This window comes from Cystoisospora suis (assembly GCF_002600585.1).
Source record: "Cystoisospora suis strain Wien I chromosome Unknown contig_312, whole genome shotgun sequence".
NCBI classification, from domain to species: domain Eukaryota; phylum Apicomplexa; class Conoidasida; order Eucoccidiorida; family Sarcocystidae; genus Cystoisospora; species Cystoisospora suis.
The window spans coordinates 33,637-56,891 of NW_027153113.1; the positions used below are offsets into that span (position 1 = coordinate 33,637).

General features: G+C 45.6%; 4 protein-coding genes across 4 annotated transcripts; 3 read left to right on the forward strand and 1 right to left on the reverse strand.

The window, feature by feature from the left end:
• Nucleotides 1-78: 78 nt before the first annotated feature.
• CSUI_000829 (tubulin-tyrosine ligase family protein) lies at nt 79-9,504 on the reverse strand (the record flags this gene model as incomplete). Its single annotated transcript, XM_068061036.1, has 18 exons — nt 7,615-9,504; nt 7,350-7,425; nt 6,255-6,335; nt 5,420-5,531; nt 4,748-4,833; nt 4,530-4,566; nt 4,102-4,220; nt 3,449-3,582; nt 2,878-2,930; nt 2,526-2,607; nt 2,144-2,246; nt 1,800-1,905; nt 1,566-1,644; nt 1,366-1,433; nt 1,017-1,112; nt 613-662; nt 327-377; nt 79-173 (listed from the first exon to the last, which is right to left on the reverse strand). The coding sequence occupies exons 9-18, from the start codon at nt 2,904-2,906 to the stop codon at nt 79-81; spliced, it is 759 nt and encodes a 252-aa protein (XP_067926986.1). The 5' UTR covers nt 2,907-2,930; nt 3,449-3,582; nt 4,102-4,220; nt 4,530-4,566; nt 4,748-4,833; nt 5,420-5,531; nt 6,255-6,335; nt 7,350-7,425; nt 7,615-9,504.
• CSUI_000830 (heat shock protein) lies at nt 9,115-12,535 on the forward strand (the record flags this gene model as incomplete). The annotated part of the gene is made up of 3 exons (XM_068061037.1): nt 9,115-9,863; nt 10,857-11,093; nt 12,385-12,535. Coding segments are annotated over exons 2-3 (306 nt in total), but the record flags the coding sequence as incomplete, so codon positions are not given.
• A 175-nt stretch (nt 12,536-12,710) lies between these two features.
• Nucleotides 12,711-19,932, forward strand: CSUI_000831 (c2 domain-containing protein). The gene is made up of 8 exons (XM_068061038.1): nt 12,711-12,838; nt 13,565-13,685; nt 14,626-14,798; nt 15,644-15,816; nt 16,796-16,990; nt 18,109-18,256; nt 19,065-19,120; nt 19,606-19,932. The coding sequence occupies exons 1-8, from the start codon at nt 12,836-12,838 to the stop codon at nt 19,694-19,696; spliced, it is 960 nt and encodes a 319-aa protein (XP_067926988.1). The 5' UTR covers nt 12,711-12,835; the 3' UTR covers nt 19,697-19,932.
• A 1,652-nt stretch (nt 19,933-21,584) lies between these two features.
• On the forward strand, nt 21,585-23,218 carry CSUI_000832 (uncharacterized protein; the record flags this gene model as incomplete). The annotated part of the gene is made up of 1 exon (XM_068061039.1): nt 21,585-23,218. A coding segment is annotated over exon 1 (999 nt), but the record flags the coding sequence as incomplete, so codon positions are not given.
• Between the last annotated feature and the right edge of the window lie 37 nt (nt 23,219-23,255).

Here is a 23,255-nt window from a genome sequence, read left to right on the forward strand (position 1 = left end):
TCGATTCTAGTACTGAGTCACAATATGAGTCTTTATCAAAGAGAGACGAAAGCGATTTCTTTCTTGCATAGCTCTTGGTCAGTTTGACTTGAGGGGCGACGTGGCTGCTTGCTGAGCCGTGGCAAGCTTCTTCGCAAGATACTTCAGACATGTTTCTCTTGAGAGATCTGTCCCTAAAAAGAAAGCGAGACACCATTCTTCAGCTTCGGAAAACTGCCAAAAGCCTAGAAACGCTACTCGCGAGCGCGGGAAGAACTATAGACGATCCAGGGACTACGGGACCAACGGCCAAAAGCGAGCAGGGACTCCATGTCCCACCGACCTACCCATGTAGCTCAAGGTCGAGCACTCAGGAGGCATCTCGTTGACGGGGACACCTGTGCAATGAAAGAATTCAGTGCCTCACGTATGACCTCGTATCAAATGCGCTCTTCAATCCAGGAACCCTGGTGCCTTCAAAGCGCTGAGACCCCCGATGAGAGTCTGGGGAAGCGTAAGTCTTCCCCCAGGCTCTACGATGCTCGGGTGACAGCAGGATCGCTGGCGCGTTCGCGCTACTCTTTCGTCTAAAACACTTAACATCTCTTTCTTAGAGCATGAGAAGGTGCCTACCCTTATAAAGGAGGACGAATCCGCCAATTCGTTTTTCAGTCCCTGTCAGGCTGCAACAAGTTTAACACATTGCCGTAGTGCAGTTAGTTCATTAAGAGGCTTCGGCGATATCCTGTCCCGGTCGCTCACAGCCATCTTCCATCTGGAGGGTTGCTCACTCCAGTGCATCTGAAATTCAAGCCTTTGGATTGTTCAAACAATCCTAGCCAATCCATCTAGAATAGATATACAACCCATAGCTAAGATCATAGATTGACCACCGAATACCGTTCGGGTAGCATACGTAGACAGAGTCTGTGATATAACACCGAAACAACAGCGTTTGCTACGTGACACTAGGAGAGAGGTCGCCGCTCTTAGCGGGGTCGAAGGCTTTTCTATGCTTGAGAAGCCAGGAAACTTACTACTTCTCCATGTCCACAATAGTTAGGACATCGTCAAGCATGCCGAGCTTAAACTCGTAATCCACGGGGGTGCTAGCTGCGGAGTCCAGGAACAAGCAGCATACACCGGGAAGACGCGTCCTGCCGACGAAACTTTCAAAATGTCATCTGGGTGACCTGTCGGGTGGAAGAAACATCCGACCTGTGAGGGAGGGTGACGCGTTGACCTCCAGTAGCCATGGCCTGCATTACGGGATCAACAACTGATGCACAGATTTCTTCCCATGTAGGCATAACCTCGACTCCCACCAGATGTCTTTCTGTTCCTTCGTGACGAAGGCTGGAAAACCTCCCGTCAACCTGGGCTTACTTGAACTGAGAGTCGATGATGATGTCGTACCCGTAGAGCTCACAGCAGTGCTTGTCATTCATCATGACCTACAGTCGAATTCAAGCAATGGCATCTCTGGGTGAGAAGTCGTTCAGAAGATGGACCTCGGCCTACAACGTGTCGTGAAGACCATTCTACTCGGAACCTCCTCAAACGCCCATGCTGGTTTGCAGTCTTACCTTGGCAACTGCAATGAGTGGCTTCAGCATCAGCTGCTGAATTTGAAGCATCAGCTCGTTCACGCGGTCTTCGCCGTATCTGAGCACATAGCAAGACCCGCCACGGGCGCCCAGAGGGACGTGGTAGGGGGGGGGTTGTCCTGGTAAACAGCTAGCTCTCACTGCCGTCAAAAAAGCGAACTCCCGTCCAGGTGTTTTCTACGCAATCAGTGGGCTGGGGCATCCCTCTCTTACTTGGTGATTAAGAATTGCTTGACGTTCCGCAACAACCACTTGCCACCCGATTCCTCGTCATACTGATCTGAGTGTCTTTGGATCGCTACGTTTGTCAAATGCATGCCTGATCAGAGACAGCAATGTTTCGGAACGACGCGCTGCGTTGGCTGGGAAACCCATGGTCGTTGTCCTATTCCTCCTTTCCTTGGAATAGGGTGATCTATTGATGTGAACACATCGCTCCTTCTCGGGAATACTTCCGACGTTCACAGTACCTATGGCGTATGACCTACCACGTCTACGCCAAGACATTCCGCACCACAACCGACGCATTGTTTCACACCTCACTCGAACTTTCATACCTGAGCTCGGTTGCTGTTGCCATACACATCTAGCGTATCGCCCTGATACTACCCTGATCGACGCCCAGCACAGCCGGCTCAGTCCATCTATGTAATCCCATGGCTGTCCAACGACACAAGATCATGCCATAGCACTGCCAGTGCTCCTTTCACTCTACTGTGCTCGAGAAGCAGTTTCTCTACGAACCACGCTTCGAGAGATTGTCTATTGCCTGTCGGAGAAGACGGCATACGGGTAGTCCAGCATCTACTTCTCCAATGGGTATAGTGCTGTACAGATAAGGCTGGCAGGTGCGGTGTCGCTTAAAGAAAGCCTACAGTGTCGCTGCGATCTGGTGACCCGCGTTGGAGAAGTGATGGCCGCCGGTTACGTAGCGCTTACAAAGGTTGTCTCTGTGCTCGTTTTCCATGCTGAAGTGCGTGTGAGAGAAGCGTGCGAAGCCTCCTCGATGTACATAGACTGTCTGGAGGAAGAAAAACCAACGCAACGAGCGCCGACCGGCATTTGGAAGAACAGCACACTCATTAGGGCGATTGTTGCTGTTCTCTGAAGAATCAAAAGCAGCGATTGATTCACATGCAGGTAGCCTTCGAGCCGTGTTCCCTAAAGTCGAATATCTGGCGGATCTTGAAAACTGAGCTCTCTTATTGAGATCGACGCTCGACCCTTCGCTGCTTTCTCTATTATCTACTGGCGTCAACTGAGTTAAGAGATGAGAAAGAATAAGTCTTACAAGAGGAGAGTAGGAGGTGACAAAAGCATATAAGCGGAGATCGAACTTCTTTCCTGACAGGACAAACAGCAGCCGGGGATTTCTGGGAGTCCTCTTGAAACACCACACGAGTTGGCACCCTTTCTGTGCTAGAACGTCGTACATGTGCTAGTTTGCCCTCAGGTAGCTTCTTTTGCTCGTCCCCTCTCATTTTTATCAGATATGTGAGCCCCGTCTACTCTAAATACGAGTGCCAGGCACTCGCGGAAGTAGACTCTCCGCAGCTTCCTAGCAGATTCTTTCATCTTCTCGGGTAATTAGCAGTAGACAGAGTACAAACTCTAATAACTGCTGCTTGGCAGAGACAGATCATGTGATAGCAGTTCGGAAACATTAGCTGTCTCCACTTCACAACACTGCTTGGCCCAGTTCGGCGGAGAAGCTGTAAGTGAAATTCTGAACTCCTGAGAACGCCAACTTTCTGTTCAACAGACTAGAAGGCATTACTCCCGTAGCTCAAACCTGTTGTCGGTGACGCTAAAGAAGGACTCTCGAATGATTGCGTGTGAAGAAAAGTTGATGTGTTTCTCACCACCTATCAGTAGGGGGTCCTCGATGTACCGCTGACACACGTACGCCTCTGCCTGATGTGGCTCTTCCGTTACTTTGTCTCTTTTCGCATTGGCGTTTTCTGTTTTCTTCCACTTTACGTCATTTCTCCAATCACTGCAAGGCACTCCCGTTACCGATCGTATGCATCATTGCAGTGCAACAATGAGAAACCACGAATGCTTTCACCTACCACTCTTTCCTACCCTCTTCGTGAACTGCAACTAGTACGGTAATAAAGGGGGTAGGCTGTCCGTTCATTACGACGTTCTTGAGTACAAACTACCTATCAAACTTCCCAATAGTCGACTCTCTTCAAGACAGTAAAGTAAGTGTCCTTCTTTCCAACAGCATGTAGGAAAGAGAAAGGATGTTTCAGCTGTCTCAAACAAGTTCAGGTGACGACTGACTCTCGGCTACGCGTGACCGTCTTTCTGCGATGTCTTTACTTCCCTCTGAAGGGCCTCTGTTTTTCTTCCGCAAAGTTCGGTGAAGTAGACACTCTCGGGTGATCATTGCACTAGACGAAAGTTCGTCGTGAGGCGCCGGCAAAACGACAGGAATATGTGTGATGTAGGTTGATAGCAGCAGCTGTCTTATCCATGACATTCTTCGTCCCTCCTGCGGTTGCTATACCTGATTTGTGAGAGCTTATCAAACAGAAAAATGCCCTTGCCTTGAGACCTTCCTATAGGTTTCATAATCCATAGCGTATTGGGGCTCTTGCGATACTCTTCTACAAACATAGAGTATTCCTGACGTCATCGATCAAACACTCACATGATCTGAACAGCGAGAAAATCTTTCTCCTACACTCTCTATAGACCTGTGTACAAAGAGAGATGAGATATGTATACACATGCCACCAGATAGGAGCCACAGGTAGACAGAGAGACATGTACGCTCCAGGTGTTTTCTTCTGCTGATCGTCTCGCCTCAGAAAGATAAAGACATAAAAGTTCGTTTTTTCCTGTTTCCACTCCGGCCCGAATGAGATTCTCATCTTCAGTGCTATTCGCAAAGCAACCGTTTCTCTCAGCTCCTGTAAAGCCTTTATGGCTTACCAGAGGGAGAAGGAACGTCGTTGGACAGATATTGAAGCTGCAAATACAGTAAAAAGGAGAAACACACAACTACATATCCATACATACAAAAGCAGATGCATATACACCAGGCCTTTGATGACACAAGTATCAGAGAAGACTATAATTTCTTTCATTCATTCATTCAGTTCATCTTATTCAACAGAAGGATTTTTTCTAGGATTTAATCTTCTTCATACCTCTGTGCCTCCTTGAACTTCCCTTCTCTCTCAAGCTGCCGCCGATGTCGCCTGAGATTTCGAATAAGAAGATCTTTCCTCGTTAACTGTGTAGAGAATGAGGAAAGTGGAAGAAAGAGAAGAAACAAAAGAAGACCGACAGACAGAAATGCGAAACGTTAGACTGGTGACCAAACTGTCTCAGTTTTATCTTCGAAGCTTAAGGCACCTTGTCTACATTTCTTTCGGAAATGACCCAAAGGAGATAAACCGGTGAAAAAGAAAAAGGACCTCTAGCCATGTGCGAAGAATTTTGTATGCGTCTTTTCTTCTACTTTCATCCACTGAAAAGACGCAAGTTTTCTACTTCCAATACAATGAGAGAAGTCTCTTAGATTTATTGTAAAGGTACAGTCTTCTCTTCTCTTGCCCAGGTGAAACCAGACGAGTAAGAGAGACAGAAAGACGAAGAGAAAGAACAATGCCGGAGAGAGAAGTCTCTGCGAGTGTAGAAAGATGAACGAAAGGAGCAGTCCTGCAATTTCAACTTCTTTCTTGAGTCTGATGTGTAGCAGGTCAAGTGAATGAACGGGGGAAGGGGAAGGTGAACAAAAGAGAAATCTGTCTTTCTTTATTCATTCTTGCCTTTGTCGGGTTTTAGACAGCTAGAAACTCTTTCTACGAATGCCTCACCTCATAATGATTGCGAAAGTGATTGATTCTCTGATGAGATTGAAACCGAAACTTATCAAAATTCTCGGACATCCATTCCTTGTCACACCAGAAGAAATCCCATTCTGTATCACTAAGATAATAAGGAGACAGAGAAAATGAAAAGAAAGAAAGAAAGAGAGAGAGGAAGATCTGTCTCTTTGTCAAGTACAGGACGGACGATGAACAGATGAAACCCATGAAGACTCCACAAGGCGGCGGAGTTTTGCCCAACAAGGGAAAAAGTGAGAGTAGTTAAAAGAACTTTATCTATTTCCGCTTTCTCATCGGAAGCATCTTTTCTTCAGGACAAAGATCGCCATTTCTTCTTCCTTTCTTTCTTTTCCTGTTGTGAGCAGATAGATAGACTTCCTGGGAGAAAAAGTGGGAAGAAACGAGAAGTCTTGGTTACCTTCCAAGTGCACTAAGTATAGATAAGATAGCTCTTTCCGCTCTGCTAGATGAAGTTGTCATCGTTCTGTTGGACTAGCGTGCCGTTCGAAGCGATGCTCTTTCTATCCTCCGGATTCTGTTGATCTGGAGTTTTCTGTGTCGTGGTGAGATCTTCGCTTTGTGTGCATGCTTGGACAAACCATCCAGTCTTTCTATCTTCTGAGTAAGAGCTTAGGAGGAAAATTTTCTCGGTAGACAAGAATTCCAAGGCCTTCTCACGGTGTCTACTCTACTGACCTACACTACATCGGAGACCGGCACAGAGAGGCGAGGAAAGCGAAACACTTCATTTGCCTGTCCTTCTTTCTTCTTTCTCGTTCTTCTTACTTTTCTTTTATGCTTCGTTCTTTCTCTTTCAACGGACCTGTCTGTTTCTTTCCATCCTCGGTTTCTCAGAGCGTCATACACCGTGTTATGAAAAGAAGATCTAAATCGAATAGGAGGTCTGAACGCACCACGCACACGTCGTGTCTACTTCTGACATATAGAAAGATAGATACACAAATGTATACATATTCACAGATACACCGACTATCCAGAGAACCTCAAGTCTACATGCTAGTTCTGTCTGGTTTTGTCTAAGCATGCGACCGTCAGAAGAGAGAGATGAATGAGTGAACGGACGGATAGACAGAGAGCGAGGAAGTCTCTCCCCCTCTCAGGGGTCGGTCGCTGTCATCGGGTGGTGAGACTGTTTTTTTGTTAGAGATTCCGTCTTCTGCGTGAGCCAAGAAGTAGAAAAAAGAAAGGATCAGAACAAACAAAAATTGATATCAGATGAGTTAAGAGAAGGTGCCAATCTGGCCTCTTACCGTTGTACATCTTTGTCTAGGTACTTCCTTAGGAACTCTGACATCTTATTCACCCTGTTTTGCGACTTCTGAGCAATCTCCTTGGGTAAAGACTTTTCACAAGAAAACCCCCATCCATTCAATCATTTCTCTAATTCCTTTTGCTAGGAAACAACTTGATGATTTTCCTTTCTTTCTTTCTTTCTCCTCTTGTCCTAAACAAGGTCTAGTTCATTTTCGCGCGAGAAGGAGACTTGATTCTCGGAGAATTTTCCGATGATATCGCCGCAGAAACATGAAGATAATCGAAGACTCGAGGTTTATCGTTCTTTCTTGATCAAAAGAAGATGGTCACTGACACGTTTGATTTAAGACGGAAATCGAAAGAAAACTCTATTTCTTCCTCTTTGTGTCTTCAATTGTTTATTCTCACTTCGATCTGCCACCTATCTTCATTCCGGTCACATCGAGGCTTCCTTCGCCAGCAAAACTCACAAGTAGGTTTTTACTTTCTTTCACGAAGCTGGGCTAAAATGAAAGACGATAAAGCCTTGCTTTTCTCAGCTTTAGCGCGCTGACCACTTTCCTTCGGTAGATCACACAACGCATCCCAAGTTTCGAGACGGAGAAGGATTGATGGTCTATCTACGGATCCAAGTGAGACTTACGGAACAGTGACGAGAAAATGAAGAAGTCACGCGAGAACTCAAATTACAAAAGACATTAGAATGAGAAGAGAGTACTCTACAAACAAAGGAGACAACAGAAGGCGAGAAAAGAAGAAGAGAGATCGATCTTTGCATAGCAAGAAATGAGACAATCGATTGTGTGGATGGATGCACTGGTTCACAAGGGGCTTTCCTCTGCTCGTTCGCATGCTTTTCCGCTTCCTATTGCCCCACCATGCTTTCTTGCTTTGCCTTTCCTCCTTACCTTTCGTTGTAAATTCTGAGGAGGTTCGCTTCTACACCGACGTTCACACACACAGGACGAGAGAAGCAACGAAACAACTAGCAGTGGATAGCCTGGCGAGACCAGAAAAGGGAAGCTCATGAGAAGCAAAATCTCGCCCATATCGCCACATCCATTCTGTTGAAGTGTGCATACCGACTTCTCTCTATCTATAAAAAACGACACATTCGAGAAGAAGAGAGCCGCTCCACTCTTCTTTTCTTCTTCACTTTGATCTTGATCTTATCCGTGCTTTTCACCTTTCTCTCTCTATTGTAGCCCCCTGGTTCTTTGGAGAACGATAGAGGTGAGACAAACAACAGCAGATTAGATAAAACTTGCTGTTTCAAGTGTGGAGAATGACTCTATCATCTTCTTTCCATCGTCAAGTGTGTGATGGACCGGTCTACAGAAAGGCGAAAAGAGAAGAAGAGGCAACATCTTGGAATGACAAAGAAGAGGAAAGAAGACCGCACTGGTGGTGTGCTTTTCTTACTACCTAGGAAAGACTAGAGAGGCTCCGGAAGTTCTTTTTACTCGCTGACCGTCCGCTTCTTTCTTGTCTTGCGAGCTTTTCTCTTTCTCTTTGAACTCTTCACGGCAAAACTTCTTTTTCTCAGAATCTGTATGCATTCGAAGAAGAACCGGAGAAAAGAAGAAGCGATAAAACTGACAAAATCCGAATTCTCGATGTCAGTTCTATTCTATCCCTTCTGATGGACAGAAGAGAAGTTTGCTATATGCTCCTGTCATCCTCGCAGAAGAACTCACAGGGTTCTTCGAACTCCCCCAATCTCTTCAAAACTTCCTCCAGTCTCTCCAGTCATCCGTAGATAGATAGATAGATAAGATAGAATCCTAGATGATAGATGGATAGATAAGATAGAATCCCTAGATGGTAGATAGATAGATAGATAGAAAAAAGTGAAGGTGACGAAGACATTCGAGAGATAGAAGGGCCAGGAACGAAAGAAAGAAATGAGACTCCTTCTATGAGTTCACAGAGAGGGCCATTCTATATCACACCCCCCTACTTTGTCACTAAGAATCTCTCTAATACATCACTTTCTCTCTATCCATCTATCTCTCTCTTCTCTCTCTCTATTTTCCCTCCTGAAAAGAAAGCGAAAATCTGCCCGCTCACTCATCTCCAGTGAGATTCTTTCTTTCTCTCCACGGGAAACTGATGTGAACTCCCGGGCTTTTCCTAGCTTTTCAAATCTTTCTCTTTTCCTCCTCTGTTAACTTTCATTCGCTCTTACTTAAGAAGAAAAAGAAAGAAAGTCTGAACGAAGGACGGAAAGAACACCCGCAAAATCTACGGTTCGAAAGTGCGCAATAGTAAAGAACTAAGAAAACTACTAAGACCTGATCACGGAAAAAAGAGAAGAACAGCCTCTTTCTTGTCTCCTTTCTTTCTTTCTTTCTTTCTTCGGTCTCTCCTCTTGACCAATGCTTGTAATTCCCGTGGGAATGCGTGTTTTGTCTCTCTTGTTCACCCCTTTCTCATTCTTTACTTCATCTTTCTCGCTTCTCACCTCTCATCCATTCGTTACTTTATCCCTCTCTTTCTCTTTCTTTAAGTAAATCCCGTAGATTCTTTCGCTCGAGGCCTCGCTGCTCTCCTCCTCAGTGGACTATCCTAGCGTGCCATGCCTCTGTTCACAACTTCCTTCTCTCCGTTCTCTCGTTCTTCTCCCTGGCCTAACTTTTCCTTTTTCTACTCTTCTTCTTCTATCACACCAACGGCTCATACTCGACGCGTGGCTAACTCCTTCTCACATCGTATATGTATGAATGTGTATGTATGAAGATGTTTCTCTCTCTCTGTATCTCTATATTGTAGGTATGCATATGTATGTATGTGTGAATGTGTCTGAACGTGTATGTAGTGCTATGTATACAGACGTATGTGTTGAAGTCTGTCTATCTGAATATAGGCGTTGACAATACATGTGTGGATATATCTGTGTATGTGTGGATATGGATGCGTGTGAAAGGTGGTAGGGCCGGAGCAGATCGCAGATGTCGTACATAGATGGACGAACATTCCTGTGCATAAGTTAACGCAAACCGAGACAGAGAGATTTCTGCATCTACACGATACTCTGGCCTCTCAAGTTGTAGGCCAAGAGCAGGCTGTCGAAGGCGTAACGCAGGCCATTCTCCGATCCGCTGCGGGGCTTTCCAAGAGAAACAAACCTATCGGAAGCTTTCTTTTCTTAGGCCCTGTAAGTCTTCAATAGGAAGGGGAAGAGAAAGAAGAAGAAGAACAAGGGAGAAGAAAAGGAAGATAAACGAAAGGAGGTGATGAGTACACGAGAGAGAGAAGGAGAGGAAAGATGGTACAGAGAGAGAGAGAGAAGTCATAGTGGTAGGAGACAGGAAAGGAAGAGAGGAAGAAGGCAAAAGAAAGGAGAGAGATTGTGGGGGGTGGTTTACTTCTTCTTTGTTCGGAGATAGGGATGCTGAAGAGCCATTTGTATAGCTGTAGAAGAAAAGAGGAAAGAATCGATCTAGGTTTCGTCTTCTCGACCAGTAGAGGAGGAGGAGGAGTATCGCCTAGGTGGTGGTTTGATACGTTAGATACGTCTTACACCTGACAGAGTCGTGGAGTGTATGTACACCCGGAGACATACGTCATTACAGCAATGTCTTCTCTCACCTTCGCTCGCTCTCTCTGTATATGTGTCTATACTGGTGCGAGTGAATGTATACATGCGGGTAGGGAAAGGAAGCTCATGATACCTAGACTCATATCAGTAGGGGAGTGCGTAGCTTCATCCGCCTTTTCAACAGACCTTTTTATCGTCAGACACGTCTTCAAACTTCGCCCTCTCTCCTTAGATGGATAGATAGAAAGGTTTAGATAGATAGTCGTAGATAGATAGATAAAGATAGGTAGATAGATGCAGACGTATTAGTTTGTATTATTGATCCTACCTCTCACACACGTATACCCGATCCCGTGAGTATGCAAGATATGTATATATATATATATATGTATTGCATGCGCGTTGCAAGAGCCTCTACATACAGTAGAAGAATCCATTCTTCTCGGCCTTTCTTGATCTTCCCAAACAACTGTACATGGACATCGTCTCTTTCTTTCATTCTCTCTTTCTCTCTCTGTATGCCTTCCTATCACATCTCGACGCATCATGCAGAGACCTCTGTCTCATATGTCTAAATGTATGTCTGCGTGTATGAGGGGCTTGTTGTAGACAGGTGTAGGAAAGACGGAGCTGTGTAAGAGAGTTGCCGAGGCCTTGTTTGATACAAAAGAGAGACTGGTAAGATTTGATATGAGCGAATATATGGAGCAGCACTCCGTCTCTCGTCTTATAGGAGCTCCTCCTGGGTATGTCGGCCACGACGAAGGAGGGCAACTCACCGAAGAGATTCGGAGACACCCCTATAGCGTCGTTCTCTTCGATGAAGTAGAAAAGGCGCATGCACAGGTAACCAAACAAGAAAAGAAGACAACTTCTCGTGGGATACATGTGTAGCAATGAAGAGAGAAAAGAAAAGAAAAGATTATCTTGGATAATGGAAGGAGAAAAGATCACATAGAGAGAGAGAAAAGAGAAACAGGGACGGCGGGATGCGTGCTTCTGAAGAAGAGGAGGAGGAGGAAGAAAAAGAACCTAGAGAGATTGCCAGAGGTTCATGATCTACATGTATGAATGTAGAGGTTGTACAAGTTCGTGTGTGAGGGTAGAGTCATGAGAGAATAGAGAGATGTACACATCTATGTGTATGCATAGGTATGTATGTCTCCTCTGTCTATTTCTCTATATCTGTATGTCTGTATGTTTGAGAAGGAGAGGAATAGCATACGATGAGAAAAATGAATGTGCTTCAGATAGATGTCTAGACTGACTATGCATGTCTATGTGTATGTGTATATGTATGTATATATACATCTAAGCTACTATCCGGTTTAGAGTTCACTGTCCTTCTTCCCGTGACAGAGTTGTTTGGCTCCAGGAGAAGGCCTTTTCTTCTTTCTATCTCTTTTTCTTTTCATCTGTATCTGTATGTCTTCTATGCATGCATTGGATCCGTTATCTAGAGATAAGAAAGATGCGTGATAGGGCTTCTCTATTTAGTTTCACTTTCTAAGTGACGTCTCTCGCTTCCATGTGTTCTTCCTGTCTTACTCACCCCGTGTCTCCTCTACCTGGCATTGTCTGGTCTAAACTGTGTAGATACACTCAGAGGACCAAGAAAGGAAAGAGAAATAAAGAGTTTCCTTCTTCTTCTTCTTTTCTCCTTTGTCTCCGTTCTCCTCTTCATTCCACATGAACCTGTGAATTCTCTACTAGGGAGAAGAAGAAGAAGACGACGAGAGATACAGAATCTCATTCTCTCTCTTCACCTCTCGTTTAGCTACGGCTCTCTACTGTATGCATGTCTGGAAATATGAGTATACATATATGTACCAATGTGTATGAATATGTATGTATGAATATGTAAGAGTATACATATATGTACCAATGTGTATGAATATGTATGTATGAATATGTATGACTGACTATGTATGTGTGTGTATGTACACTTCACTGTCATCGTCGCCATCGTGAACCTAGTTGTATATCATCCTCTCACTTGGCTTGGGAAGGGCTTCTTCGTGAACGTCCTTTAGATTGTGTATCAACTTTCTTCAAATCTTGTTTTAGCAACTCTTCATCCATCTGGCTCGTTCGTCTTCTTCTTCTTTCTCTTTCTTGTCATCTTTGCGTGATGTAGGTGTGGAACATTCTTCTCCAAGTTCTCGATGATGGAAGGTTGACAGACAGCCAGGGAAGAACAGTAGATTTCTCCAACACAATTATCATTCTCACGTCCAATCTAGGAGCCTCATATCTTCTTGAAGCAGCTCAACGGATTGGCACTGAAGGTATCGATCCCCTATCTCTGATCTATCATTAATCTATCTATCTGTCTTGAATAGAGTCTACGTTCTTCACATGAAGATGAAATAGGAAAAGGATTGTATTACAATGTATCACTCCTGCTTCATTTCCGTTCTTTTGTCTTCTTCTCCTCTTTTCATATATTCAGACCGATTGTTTGGAAAGATAAAAAGAAATTTCTTCCGCCTCTTCAAACCTATCCCCTGGAATACCTCACACTCCAGCAGCGTCAAGATGAAGCAGATCTAGGTGTCTCATGCGGAACTCTTCGTTGTCTGATTGATATGGTTAGCAACCACTTCTTCCTCCTATCATAATCATCATACCTATCAGACTGATCTATCTATCTGTCTATCTATGTATCTTAGTTGGGTTTGTTTGGTCAGTTGAGACGGAGGAAAGGTTTGTCGTTTTAGGTCCTTCAGAGCTCCTTCTCTTGGGGGGTGTCTCACTGCGTAGCCGTCCTGAGAAAAGGGCATCGATATTACATGAGACTGGCTATAGTATGTATGTCTTATTGGGTAGTTCGTTAGCAGTTACACACTTCACAGATAGCCTCGATGGAGTGTATAGGAGAACCTCCTCATATGTTTCGAGGCAGTTCATTAGACACGTGTATAGACACTTGAATAGATGGATGTCACCCTTCTGTCTTGAGGTACTTTTCCCGAGAACAAAGAAGATGACAGGTCTGACGTCTCTTGTCGTGGAATGAACAGCTCGACATTCTCTCAAGTATAGAGGAGTTAGCAGGGACACCTTTCGTAAAGAGAGAGAAAGAGAGACTATCTAGTTTTTCTCTTTCCTACATCTGTATATTTGTATTCACCTATTTCTACACATGTGTATACCTACTTGACGGCATTCTACTCTCTTCATGAGTTGCATTCCTACTGATCGTATAATGAAGAGACATACAAGGCCGTAGACAGGATAGATTCGGTTTGGTAAGGCCGAACAGATAAGATACCTTGTTTCGTGTGTTTCTCTCTGATATGATTGCGCGCATGCAGGTAGAAGATGGAGTTCCTTATGAACCTTTAGTAATTAACAATCTCTCGACAACTCTCGAGTTTGAGCTCCGCGTAGTTATCTGGAATGTCACAGATATAGGTGTCTTTAAAGGTGCCTCAGGTACGTCTACATCACTGGTGTGAGATGACCTTCTTCTTCTCTTCGTTCTCGCGCTCTTGTCCAAACCCTCACCGTTCTACGAACTCCAATAGAGAAAAGTATGAGCCGCTGTTCACAATCTAGCTCTTGCTATAGTGCGAATGCATTTGTGGAGTGAATGTATGTTGGACTGAAGACAGAACAGAACGTCTTGAGGTTTAGAAAGAAAAGGTTTGGAGGAAACTCTTGTGAAGGCGTGAAGGGAGAAGAATAGAACTGAAGAGATTTCGGGATGGGCGGTCTATATGGACTACATAGATGTGCTAGGCAAATATATCGCAGGTGGTCATATCGTTGATGTCATGACTATACAGATTGCTATAGTAGTAGTTGTAGTAGTAGTAGTGGTAGCCCCGGTAATCAGGCACACCATGGCGAAAAGACAATAGAGACTCGGCTGTCTCTATGACTGCGCGGGTGATATAGATATATATATCTTTCATAGGGCCTGTGTTTTGTATCCATCGATAGCTATCTATGCGGGAGAACTCCATGAGGGATACGTATATGCACATACCTGCGTACATGCATAGAGCTAGATAATCATCGACAGATAGATTTCATAGACTACATAAACAGACACGACACGCATATGAATGTGTACGATGAGACAAGGGAGGAGGAGACCAGACCGCGGCTACGAAGACAGAAGAAGATGACGGTGAACTCACGTGAATGACAGATAACATGCTAGTGAGTTTAATCAATGCTGGAGTGTGATACACCTTCCTCTGCTCCTCCTCAACTCCAGACGCGTCTCCCTGCCCGGTGGGTGCTTTGTCTGAACGGTTCAGTGTATGCACGTTTTTATACACAAGGTAGATGGATAGTTTTGGTATGTATTCTTCTTCTTGTCTTTCTCATCGATTCCTTTGCTGCCTTCTATCCCTTTGCTGCTTAGGAGAGCGTAATGATCTGAAGGTCCGTGTAGAGCTGTTTATGACAGGGATTGATCTAGAAGATGCCTATGAGATTTACTATACGGATGTCCATATGTTTGCTAAAACAACTGCTACATACAATTGGCGAATCATCAAAAAGCTTCGCCTTCCCCTTGCATCGCTGTCGCTTAAGGTAAAGCCAGTCATCTGTCTACGTATCCATCTATCTACCTGCTTTCAATCCATCTGTCTACCTGTCTTAGAATTATCTATACTCCTGTCTGTTCATCCATCGTTTCACCTCTCCGCTCTCTATCCTTCGGTGGAGACTGCTCGCGTGACGACCGCAACCAACTCAGTAGTATTGCTACGAGCCGCAGGCATCGGCAAATCCATCTATGTGTCCGTCACTATCTTAGCGCCTGCCTACGTAGAATAGGTCATAATGAGGGGTGTCATATAGGTTGCCTTCCGTGTGTGTTAAGGTTGATATCACATACTCCCTATGTCTTTTCTAGCTCGCTCCCTTCCTGATGCCTGGCGAGACGTTTGCTACACTATTTGGTATGCTCTATCTCAAACAGCTGTATGTTGTTTCAATTAAAGTTAGTTCATTAGCGTAGGAGCCGTGATGTAGGGAGCATAGGATATGCCTTACGGGTGCCTAAGGAATACAGGCAGGTTGATGCACATAAGGTTTCATGCATCATAACAATGCGATTGAATGACATAAGCGGTACGTCTCGACAAGGGGAACTCTATATGCGGTGTCAGTCTGGGCGGCAGCTGCTAAAAGGTCTTCTATTCCATCTATTCTCGGTCTCACGCTATGTGATATAAATGTATATAAAGACGCCTGCGCTGTATGTACCTGGATGTATGTCTCAATAGAACAAGTATCTTTATACACGGCAGACACACGTGAAGTTGTTCTGCTATGAGGTTGGATATGGAGCGAAGGAGATTGTTTTCTTCTCTTTTCCCCCTGTCATTTCTGTTTTCTCTGGATGTTCTTACTTTGTGTGTGGATGCATGCAGTTTACTCTTATTGATAATAACGCGACACATGATGATGACGCGCTCTATGGCTCGGAGTCTCTCAGCTTAGATGCCTTAACACATACAACTATGACACGCCTACGTAATGACGATAAGCTAGTTGATCCTCTCGACTATATTGTGACCTTTGATGAACCTATGGGACAAGGAATGTAAGTTGCCTTTGCCAAAGGCTCAACCGGGAGGCACAAGAAACAACGCTTACAATGCAAGAGTGATCGGTGGGAGATCTCTCTCTCGTTTGCTCTTCTTCAAGTCTGCTATCGTTTTTCCTTCTTCTCTTCTTGATGCTAGGGGCTTGAATATACGCCTTCTGCGTGAAACTCTACATTCCGACATTCCCGGGTTGTACGCTGTGCTTAGGTGTTCCGTAGATATTCTTTGTAACTTCTGTTTTGGTGTGCGTCCTGACAGATTCGCGTTGTTATTCATGATAGATAGATTACAGAGAGATAGGAAAATAAGAAAGAGAGGAAACACTTCTTCAGGGAAGATGCAGAGAAACGCATGTGCACGGTAGACATCCGTAAGAGGGAGTGTCTGTTGTTGTTGTTGCCACCCCTACTGTATTTATTGCTTTTGGAGTTGAGAAGGTTCTCGTTCTTTATATACGTGCCTGACCTCACCTCATTCACATCGAAGAATCGATCTGACTAGAAGGTTACTGCATGCAGACGAGGGGTTCGGTAGGTTCTTCACTCTCATTCTTTCTTTCTAACATTCAGCCTGGTGTTGTCTAGAACCCCGCAATTCAAAGGTTTACATGTTTTTCTTTTGACGTCTCCATCTTACACGAGAAGCATCGCATCTAAAATGTCTCCTTTCCTTCCTCATCGACCTCTAGTTTTCCTCAGATGCATGAGGAAGGACGTTAAGTGAAGGAAGATCAGCATACACCTTATAATTATAGATGTATCTATCTCTCTCTCTATGTGACATGAACTGCGCGAATATTGACAACCATAGAGTTACAGATCCAGGTATGTTCTTGTGATAGTATTCTCCATTCACTGATATATATCGCATCGATCTACAGCAACGGATGAACGAACAACCTCAGGAAACTTCTCGCTTTCTAACTGTCTATACACTGGAGTGGTTGTTGTGTGTGTTTTCCTGGTGTACGTACAGGGTCGAGCTCTGGTGTCAATCATACTGGTGCGCTCCCTTTGAGGCGATGGGATGTCCTGCAAGTGTTACGAGCTGTTGCAATAGAAGGGACATGGCAGCGGACTTCTTCGATGCCTCTCCTGAACCTGCACCTTTCTGTGGTTGGCTTAAACTTGTATGCTGTGGTCGGACAGGGTATAGAAGAAGAGTGCGACGGTAAGGAAGTTCTTGAACGACGTAAACAAGAAGTCTGGTGCTTGAAGTTGAGAAACAAGCAACTTGCCAGTTGAGAGGAAGAGATATGAGGTATCAGATGATTCTTCAGAGAAGACGGTAGTAGCGCACCGCCTTCGGCGTTTCCTTTGGTTAAGCATTCATTCCTTCTTTAGGGGGAAAAGTGATGAGCGTCATTTTGATCATTCTTTATACCTATACTTGTACTGTTCATAGGCATCACATAGAGAGATGTAAGAGGAGATCTTCAACAGATATGTCTATGTCTACATGAGGTTTCAAGACAGAAGCGTTTTCGTTGTTTTTCCTCTCCTTGTTTTTTTTTGAAGGACGAAGAAGAAATGAATGTCTTTGCTCATGTGCTACACATATAGCTGCGATTCAAGGGAGTTTTGCCCCGTTTGTTATACAACTGTCATCCTCTCTGTGTTCTCATCGCAGTAGATCCAGTGCTAAGGGGTGACTGGCGGATGTGGATCAGAAGGATGGATACATAGATGGAGAGACTAAAGATAGATAGATAGATAGATAGATAGATTTGCCTGAACCTTTCTTTGAGCATAAAGTACAGATGACTCACGGTAGACGCGAACGAGGCTGAAGAATGGAGATGCTAATCTCTTTTCAGTTGCTATGGATAGGTACGATCATTACAGGAAGGTAGGTAGAAAGAGAGAAGAGCAGTTCATTTGCTGGGCGTATCTGATCGGAGAACTCAAAGTCTATCCGAGTAGAGTAGAGGCCTTTCTTGGGTCCTCAGTGTAGACGATAGAGATACAGACAGATCGATCTGACGGGACAGCGATGAAGAAAAGAGGGATGAGATATGCATGAGGAGGGGCTATGTTTGTTTTGTGCTTCGTCCAAGTTAGCCGGATAAGAGAGGAGCGGACAGTTCAGACGTCTTGTCTGAAAAACGCGTTGGTTAGGTATCCTATGTATACATGTATGTATCATGCATGCAACGACAGTACCGGGGATGTAGCGTTTTGTTTGTCGTGATGATAGCTCTCTTTGCCTGAAGAATGCCTTCAGAGTGTTTAGATGTGAAATGTTTCTCCGTTTTAGAACGTATCTTTCCTTCTTTTGTTTCTCTTCAGAACAACAAGCTCTCCAGCTCATCTTCACTGTACAGTCTCGCTGCTCCCTAAAGAAGTGGCAGATCAACATCCCGCGGGTCAGGGACGATCAGCGCCAGATGAACTGCCAGAGCCTCCTGATCGGCCTTCTCCAAATCTCATGTTCACAGTAGGTCATACCGCATCAAATATATACGTATATATACATCCGACTCACGCCTTAGACGGAGCCTTCTGTCGTACTGCACCCATCTTTCTTTATCTATCTATCTATCTGTCTTCAACCTATCTATCTGTGTGCATTTGACATATCTTCGCTCTGGCTGTGTTTGTCAATATGCGACATAAGGGGTACTCAAACAGCGTTGTCTGCTACCGTCTGTCTCGCTGCCTAGAAAGACACGTGAAAACGTACTTCTGTAAGGTTAGGAACTATCTGTTTGTCTCGAGAAGGAAACGTGTCTCCACGGTGAGCCGGTGAGGTAGCTAGCTAGCTCGATGTATTCAGCTGGACCCAAGGGTCCTTAGGGGGTTGAGAGGGTACCCTTCTGTATAAACTCCAGCTGTCTCGCTGTTGAGGAACACATGAGAGGGAGTCTATGCCGTGCCCTTACGAAGATTGAAGAAGAGTTGTCTCTTTTCTTGAGTGGAGAAGACTGGCTGTGGGCTTTCCTTGCTTGCCGTGTAGTGGGAAAAAAGACACAACCGAGCGTTAGAAAGACAAGAGCTTTTCGCACCGATTCCTTCAAGTTCGATTCTCAAACTCTTTTTTTCGACAACTTCGCGCGCCTCCCCCTGGCCGCATTGGCTGTGTGTCATGATCGTACTGTGTTTCTTTGTCCTTGAAGAAGTTATCAGCAGGTGTTTCTCAACTGTCAGTGAGTAGATTTCTCCTGGGTCAATGAGACCTTCGCCATGCAGTAAAGACAGTGTAGATGGTAGACATATCTCTTCTCGCTCTCTGTGACTGTGCGTAGGATCCTGTCGGCTATCTGAACTTAGTTGTCGGACAGCAGACATGCGCTCTTATCAAGTAAGCTCTGGGCCCGTCCGAGATGAGAGGTGGTTCTAGCAGATTCAGCTGACGGAGGGATGATGCACAATCAGATTTGTGTTACGCATGAACTTTTCAATCTTGCAAAGATGACGGTATCTATTCTTCTTCAGTATGTGTGACATGAAAGCACTGTCGGCTTTTGCTGTAGTGGGTTCGATACAGCACACAGAACCTTCGCAGTATCCGTTGTACACACGATTGTGGTGTATGTACAGCTAGCCAGTCCTGTGCAGAGGGGAACTATACGGTGGTGCGATCGTAGTACAGGGCTTGTTCTGAGACGGATGTTTCTCTCCGGTTACTCTTGTAGTATATGTCAGGGAGGACTGACACTGTTTACGGTACCAGAAGAGCTAGTAGCTGGCCGTATCAGATCTTGAGAGAAGCAGTTGTGCGCAAGAATAAACAACCCCTTCCACGTGAGGTCAGTTGAGACATCGTCCTCTGTGTTTTACCTATAGGGCGACAAGCGTGTGTTTCTGCGGAGTCCTTATTCTCGGAATTATTGCCTTTGTTATCGCCCAGATTGTCATAGCTGCGCGTATGCCATGAAGAATGAAAGAGAAAAGAGATTCTATCTGTCTTCTCCGTTGTTGTTAAGAAGGACACCTATGCTATGAGTTTCGGCCGCTTCGCGCGGTTCTTGCAGGCCTATCTCTGTATGAGCGTCATGCCTCACCATCGATACGATCCGTTTGTCAGTCATCTACCTTTGGCAATTTACTTTACTTTGTTTTTTCTTTTGTTCTGTAAGAACGTCCGTTTGCGGAATGGGTTCTTCGGATTTATTAGCTTTGTAGGACCTTAAGGCTACTCTTGAGGTAGACGTGCAAAGTTTTATTGTATAAGGTGTCAGGATGCCATTCCCTAACTCGAATTGCAGCTTTCATTTTCTAGAAGCTGCGAACCAAAAGGGACACGAGAAAAAAGACTCCGACCAACCCTCGAGAAGAAATTTGTATGGCACTCCCGATGCAGTGTGCAATGATCGCATGCGGACAGAAAAAGCGCGCCAGCTCTGTAGCTGCTGCCGCATGCCAAGACACGTACAATCGGGATAGCGGCCAATATCTATCTGGTCGGCGACTCTTTGCGTTACGGTCTTACATCTCAGAAGATGTCTGAGAAGGAGGAGGCGGGGGGGCACTGAAGAAAGGCATCAATGATGTAATACGAAACAAAGCTCATCTACGAACGAGAGGCCTTCACTATTAGACAGGCCGATTCCTGGTGCGGTGGCAGTATGTGACGGTAGAGGGAAGAGAGCACAGGAAGAAGGACGCAGACGCGACTCCACGGGCCGGGTGACAGACTAACGCCAATATGCGGTCGTTTGAAGCTGTTCAAACGCTGCCCTACAAGCAATATGATTTAGAGGATTGACAGTGGCTGTGTGCGAGGAACCCCGAAGACATTTCTCTCTGTCCTTCGTGCTGCGACAGAAGTTTCTCTTCTTGCCTCGTCGTGTCTCGCAAATAGCTACGTGTGGAAAGCTAGCTCTTCGAGGCGCGAGTCTCTAAGCAAACAACGGAGGAAAGAAGCAACATGGACGGAAGTAACACTTCTTTCGGACCAATCAGAGAGATACTCTAAAGGTGTACAGCTTTTTCTTCTCTTCTGCGTCGCGTGTCAGCCGTGTGCGGCAAGACTCGTGTTTGTAGAGATGGGACCTCCTCCAGCCTCCTGGGTTGTTATGCAGATACCGCGTAGGTCTTTCTGATTCTGGTGTAAGTTCCAAGAACGAAAGGCAAAGCAGCGCTAGGATGGAAGACTGTAGGCCTTTGTTGACAAGTGCGCCGACTGTTTTGCCACAAGGCGTGGCCGGACCACCTAAGTTCCATGTAGTCTAACAGTGCTAAGGACAAGCTCTAAAGAGCCACCACGATGTTACCAATCGTTCTACATACTGGTAGAACTCGTACTCGACAACAGTTATTGCCTGCGTCTCGCTGCTAGTTGTCTATCCTCGTGTTCGTTACACAGCAGACGCCCAGTCAACTGACACAGTGACGCTCGTAGCGCTAGAGCTGGACACTGCTGCGACCCATGCCACCTGGGGCCTGCCCTGTTCCCGGCCATAGGGTACCCCGCACATGCGTTCGTTATGGTAACGGCATCTCGAGAAAAACGGCTTCTTTGTCCTGAGCGATAAGATGTCGAACCGGGTGTGAAGTGGCTGTACCGGCCGGTCCCGCTGAGCAATCTTACAACACACACAAACATGGAGCTCTTTCCCCCATCTGGACTCGGTGATCCACAGCGCTCTGCGGCCTTGAATCGGAATAGGGCGTTGCGCTGTCTCAGTCTCGGTGGCTAAGGGCTGCATGCGTCGAGACAGTGACATCGTACAGAGCTTGCTGACGAAACCTAGGCCCTAGCTTTCCCTCAGGCCTTGTCTCTTCTGTTCTCTTCGTTCTATCGAATGCGTTGCTAGTCTCAATGTGAAACCACCCGGGGGCAAAGAGCTGATCGTAGCGCAGTTCCTTCTGTAGAAGCGTGAAGACACGTCATGCACTCAACGAGATAGCTAACACGTTGTCTTCACACCCAAAACTGGTCCGGAGACTAGAATTCATAAAGAACTCAAGCAGTCTTCTTGTGTGCTAATATATTATCCTGTTGGAGCTTTTGTTGGTAGGTGTACCCCTTCTCATACCTTTCCGTTGTCTTTTTTTTTTTGCTGTGACCGTGTCAGATTCACTGCATGCAATCGATGATAGCAATGCTTCTGGACCACCGTGCTTTAGCCCAAAGACCAAACACGTACCTATCTGCCTGCCTTCCCAGACACGTTACTCATGCTGGCAGTCCAACAGACCATCTAGAGCTTCTCTAGAGGTGCGCCAGAGCCGATGTCGTCCTACATCGCGCACACTGTGGTTGTTGCATTCGCTCTGTTTATGAACTATCTCCGTCTGTCATAGCCATAAACACTTGCTGTGCGCTTGTTTTGGCCCATCTCTCCATACTGCCTCTACTCTTCCTTTTTTGCCTCTTTTCTCGCACTGCCTTAGCCTCTGTGTGCGCTTTCTCCTCTTCTTACGGTTCGTTCCCTATGGCTTCCTCGTCAAGAAGATGTGGAGATGTCCCCGAGGAGAAGGCCACTCACACCTTTGGCCAGGGGTATCGGGACAGTTCCTTCAGACAACCCCCAAGCAAGCACGTTGTCCTTCGACTCTGCTATGCTCTAGCGCTACATCTGCTGATGTGAGAAAAGACACTATACTTAACTTCGGAACTCACGGCGGCAAACAGAATGAGTCCAAGCTGGGCCCGCCATCCAGCAAATTCATACGAAGGTGTGACTATTGCTCTAGCGCAACTGTCGGTTTCCCGGCTTGGAATCGTTCGCTCAACGTGTCTTTTCCGTTGCTTTCGACGCCTAGAAAGGGTGGAAACGGGAGAGGAAGATTTCTTCAGAAAGAGAGACGTATATCGTCAGATACTACCGACCAGCAACACTGCACCGACCAGCTTCTTTCATGTATGAGCTTCTCGAGCACGAGGTTTACGAGCGTGAAGAATCTACACGATAGTCGGCCAAACCCTATAAGACACTTGGGACTTTCTATCCGGATGACTCGGATAGAGAACGTCACATTCCCTGCAGCCACACGTTTGTATTCATGTCTACGTACGGCTGTCTCAGGCTATCAGCCGCGGAACATGGATGCCTCTCTAAAAAGTATACGGAGGCAATGCCGTGTCTTAGAAGGCAACCGGAGTTTTCCATGGGGATTGCGAGGTGTAGAGAGGACAGACAGCATGGAATCACTCTCAAGGCTAGGATCTCCCTATGTCTTTACCTTTCCCCGTTCGTCTTTCTTCTCCTTTTACGTTCACCTAGAGCAGGCGCAAGAGTCTCGTTTGATTTGTTCTTTTCTCCGAAGTGTGGAGCATGCGAAGAAGAAAAGTATCGCACAACAGAAGAAAAGGCTGCCGTACATACGTACCCCTGATCCCTTGTCAATGAAGAAACAGTCCTCCCGGCGTCTGCCTATCTCACGGAAGCAAGGAGGTAACCTCCATGCCCCTCTTTCTGCTGTGTCTTCTCGGTCTATGCTCCCTCACCCTTTCATTGTTAATGATGTCCATGAAGAATACTTTGATA

Bases quoted from the DNA above. Each gene is read 5' to 3' on its own strand.
- CSUI_000831 (XM_068061038.1), top strand. The intron at 14,799-15,643 runs GTAAAGCCAGTC...GGATGCATGCAG, and splicing joins TTGCATCGCTGTCGCTTAAG to TTTACTCTTATTGATAATAA. The intron at 19,121-19,605 runs GTAAGCTCTGGG...TTTTACCTATAG, and splicing joins CAGACATGCGCTCTTATCAA to GGCGACAAGCGTGTGTTTCT.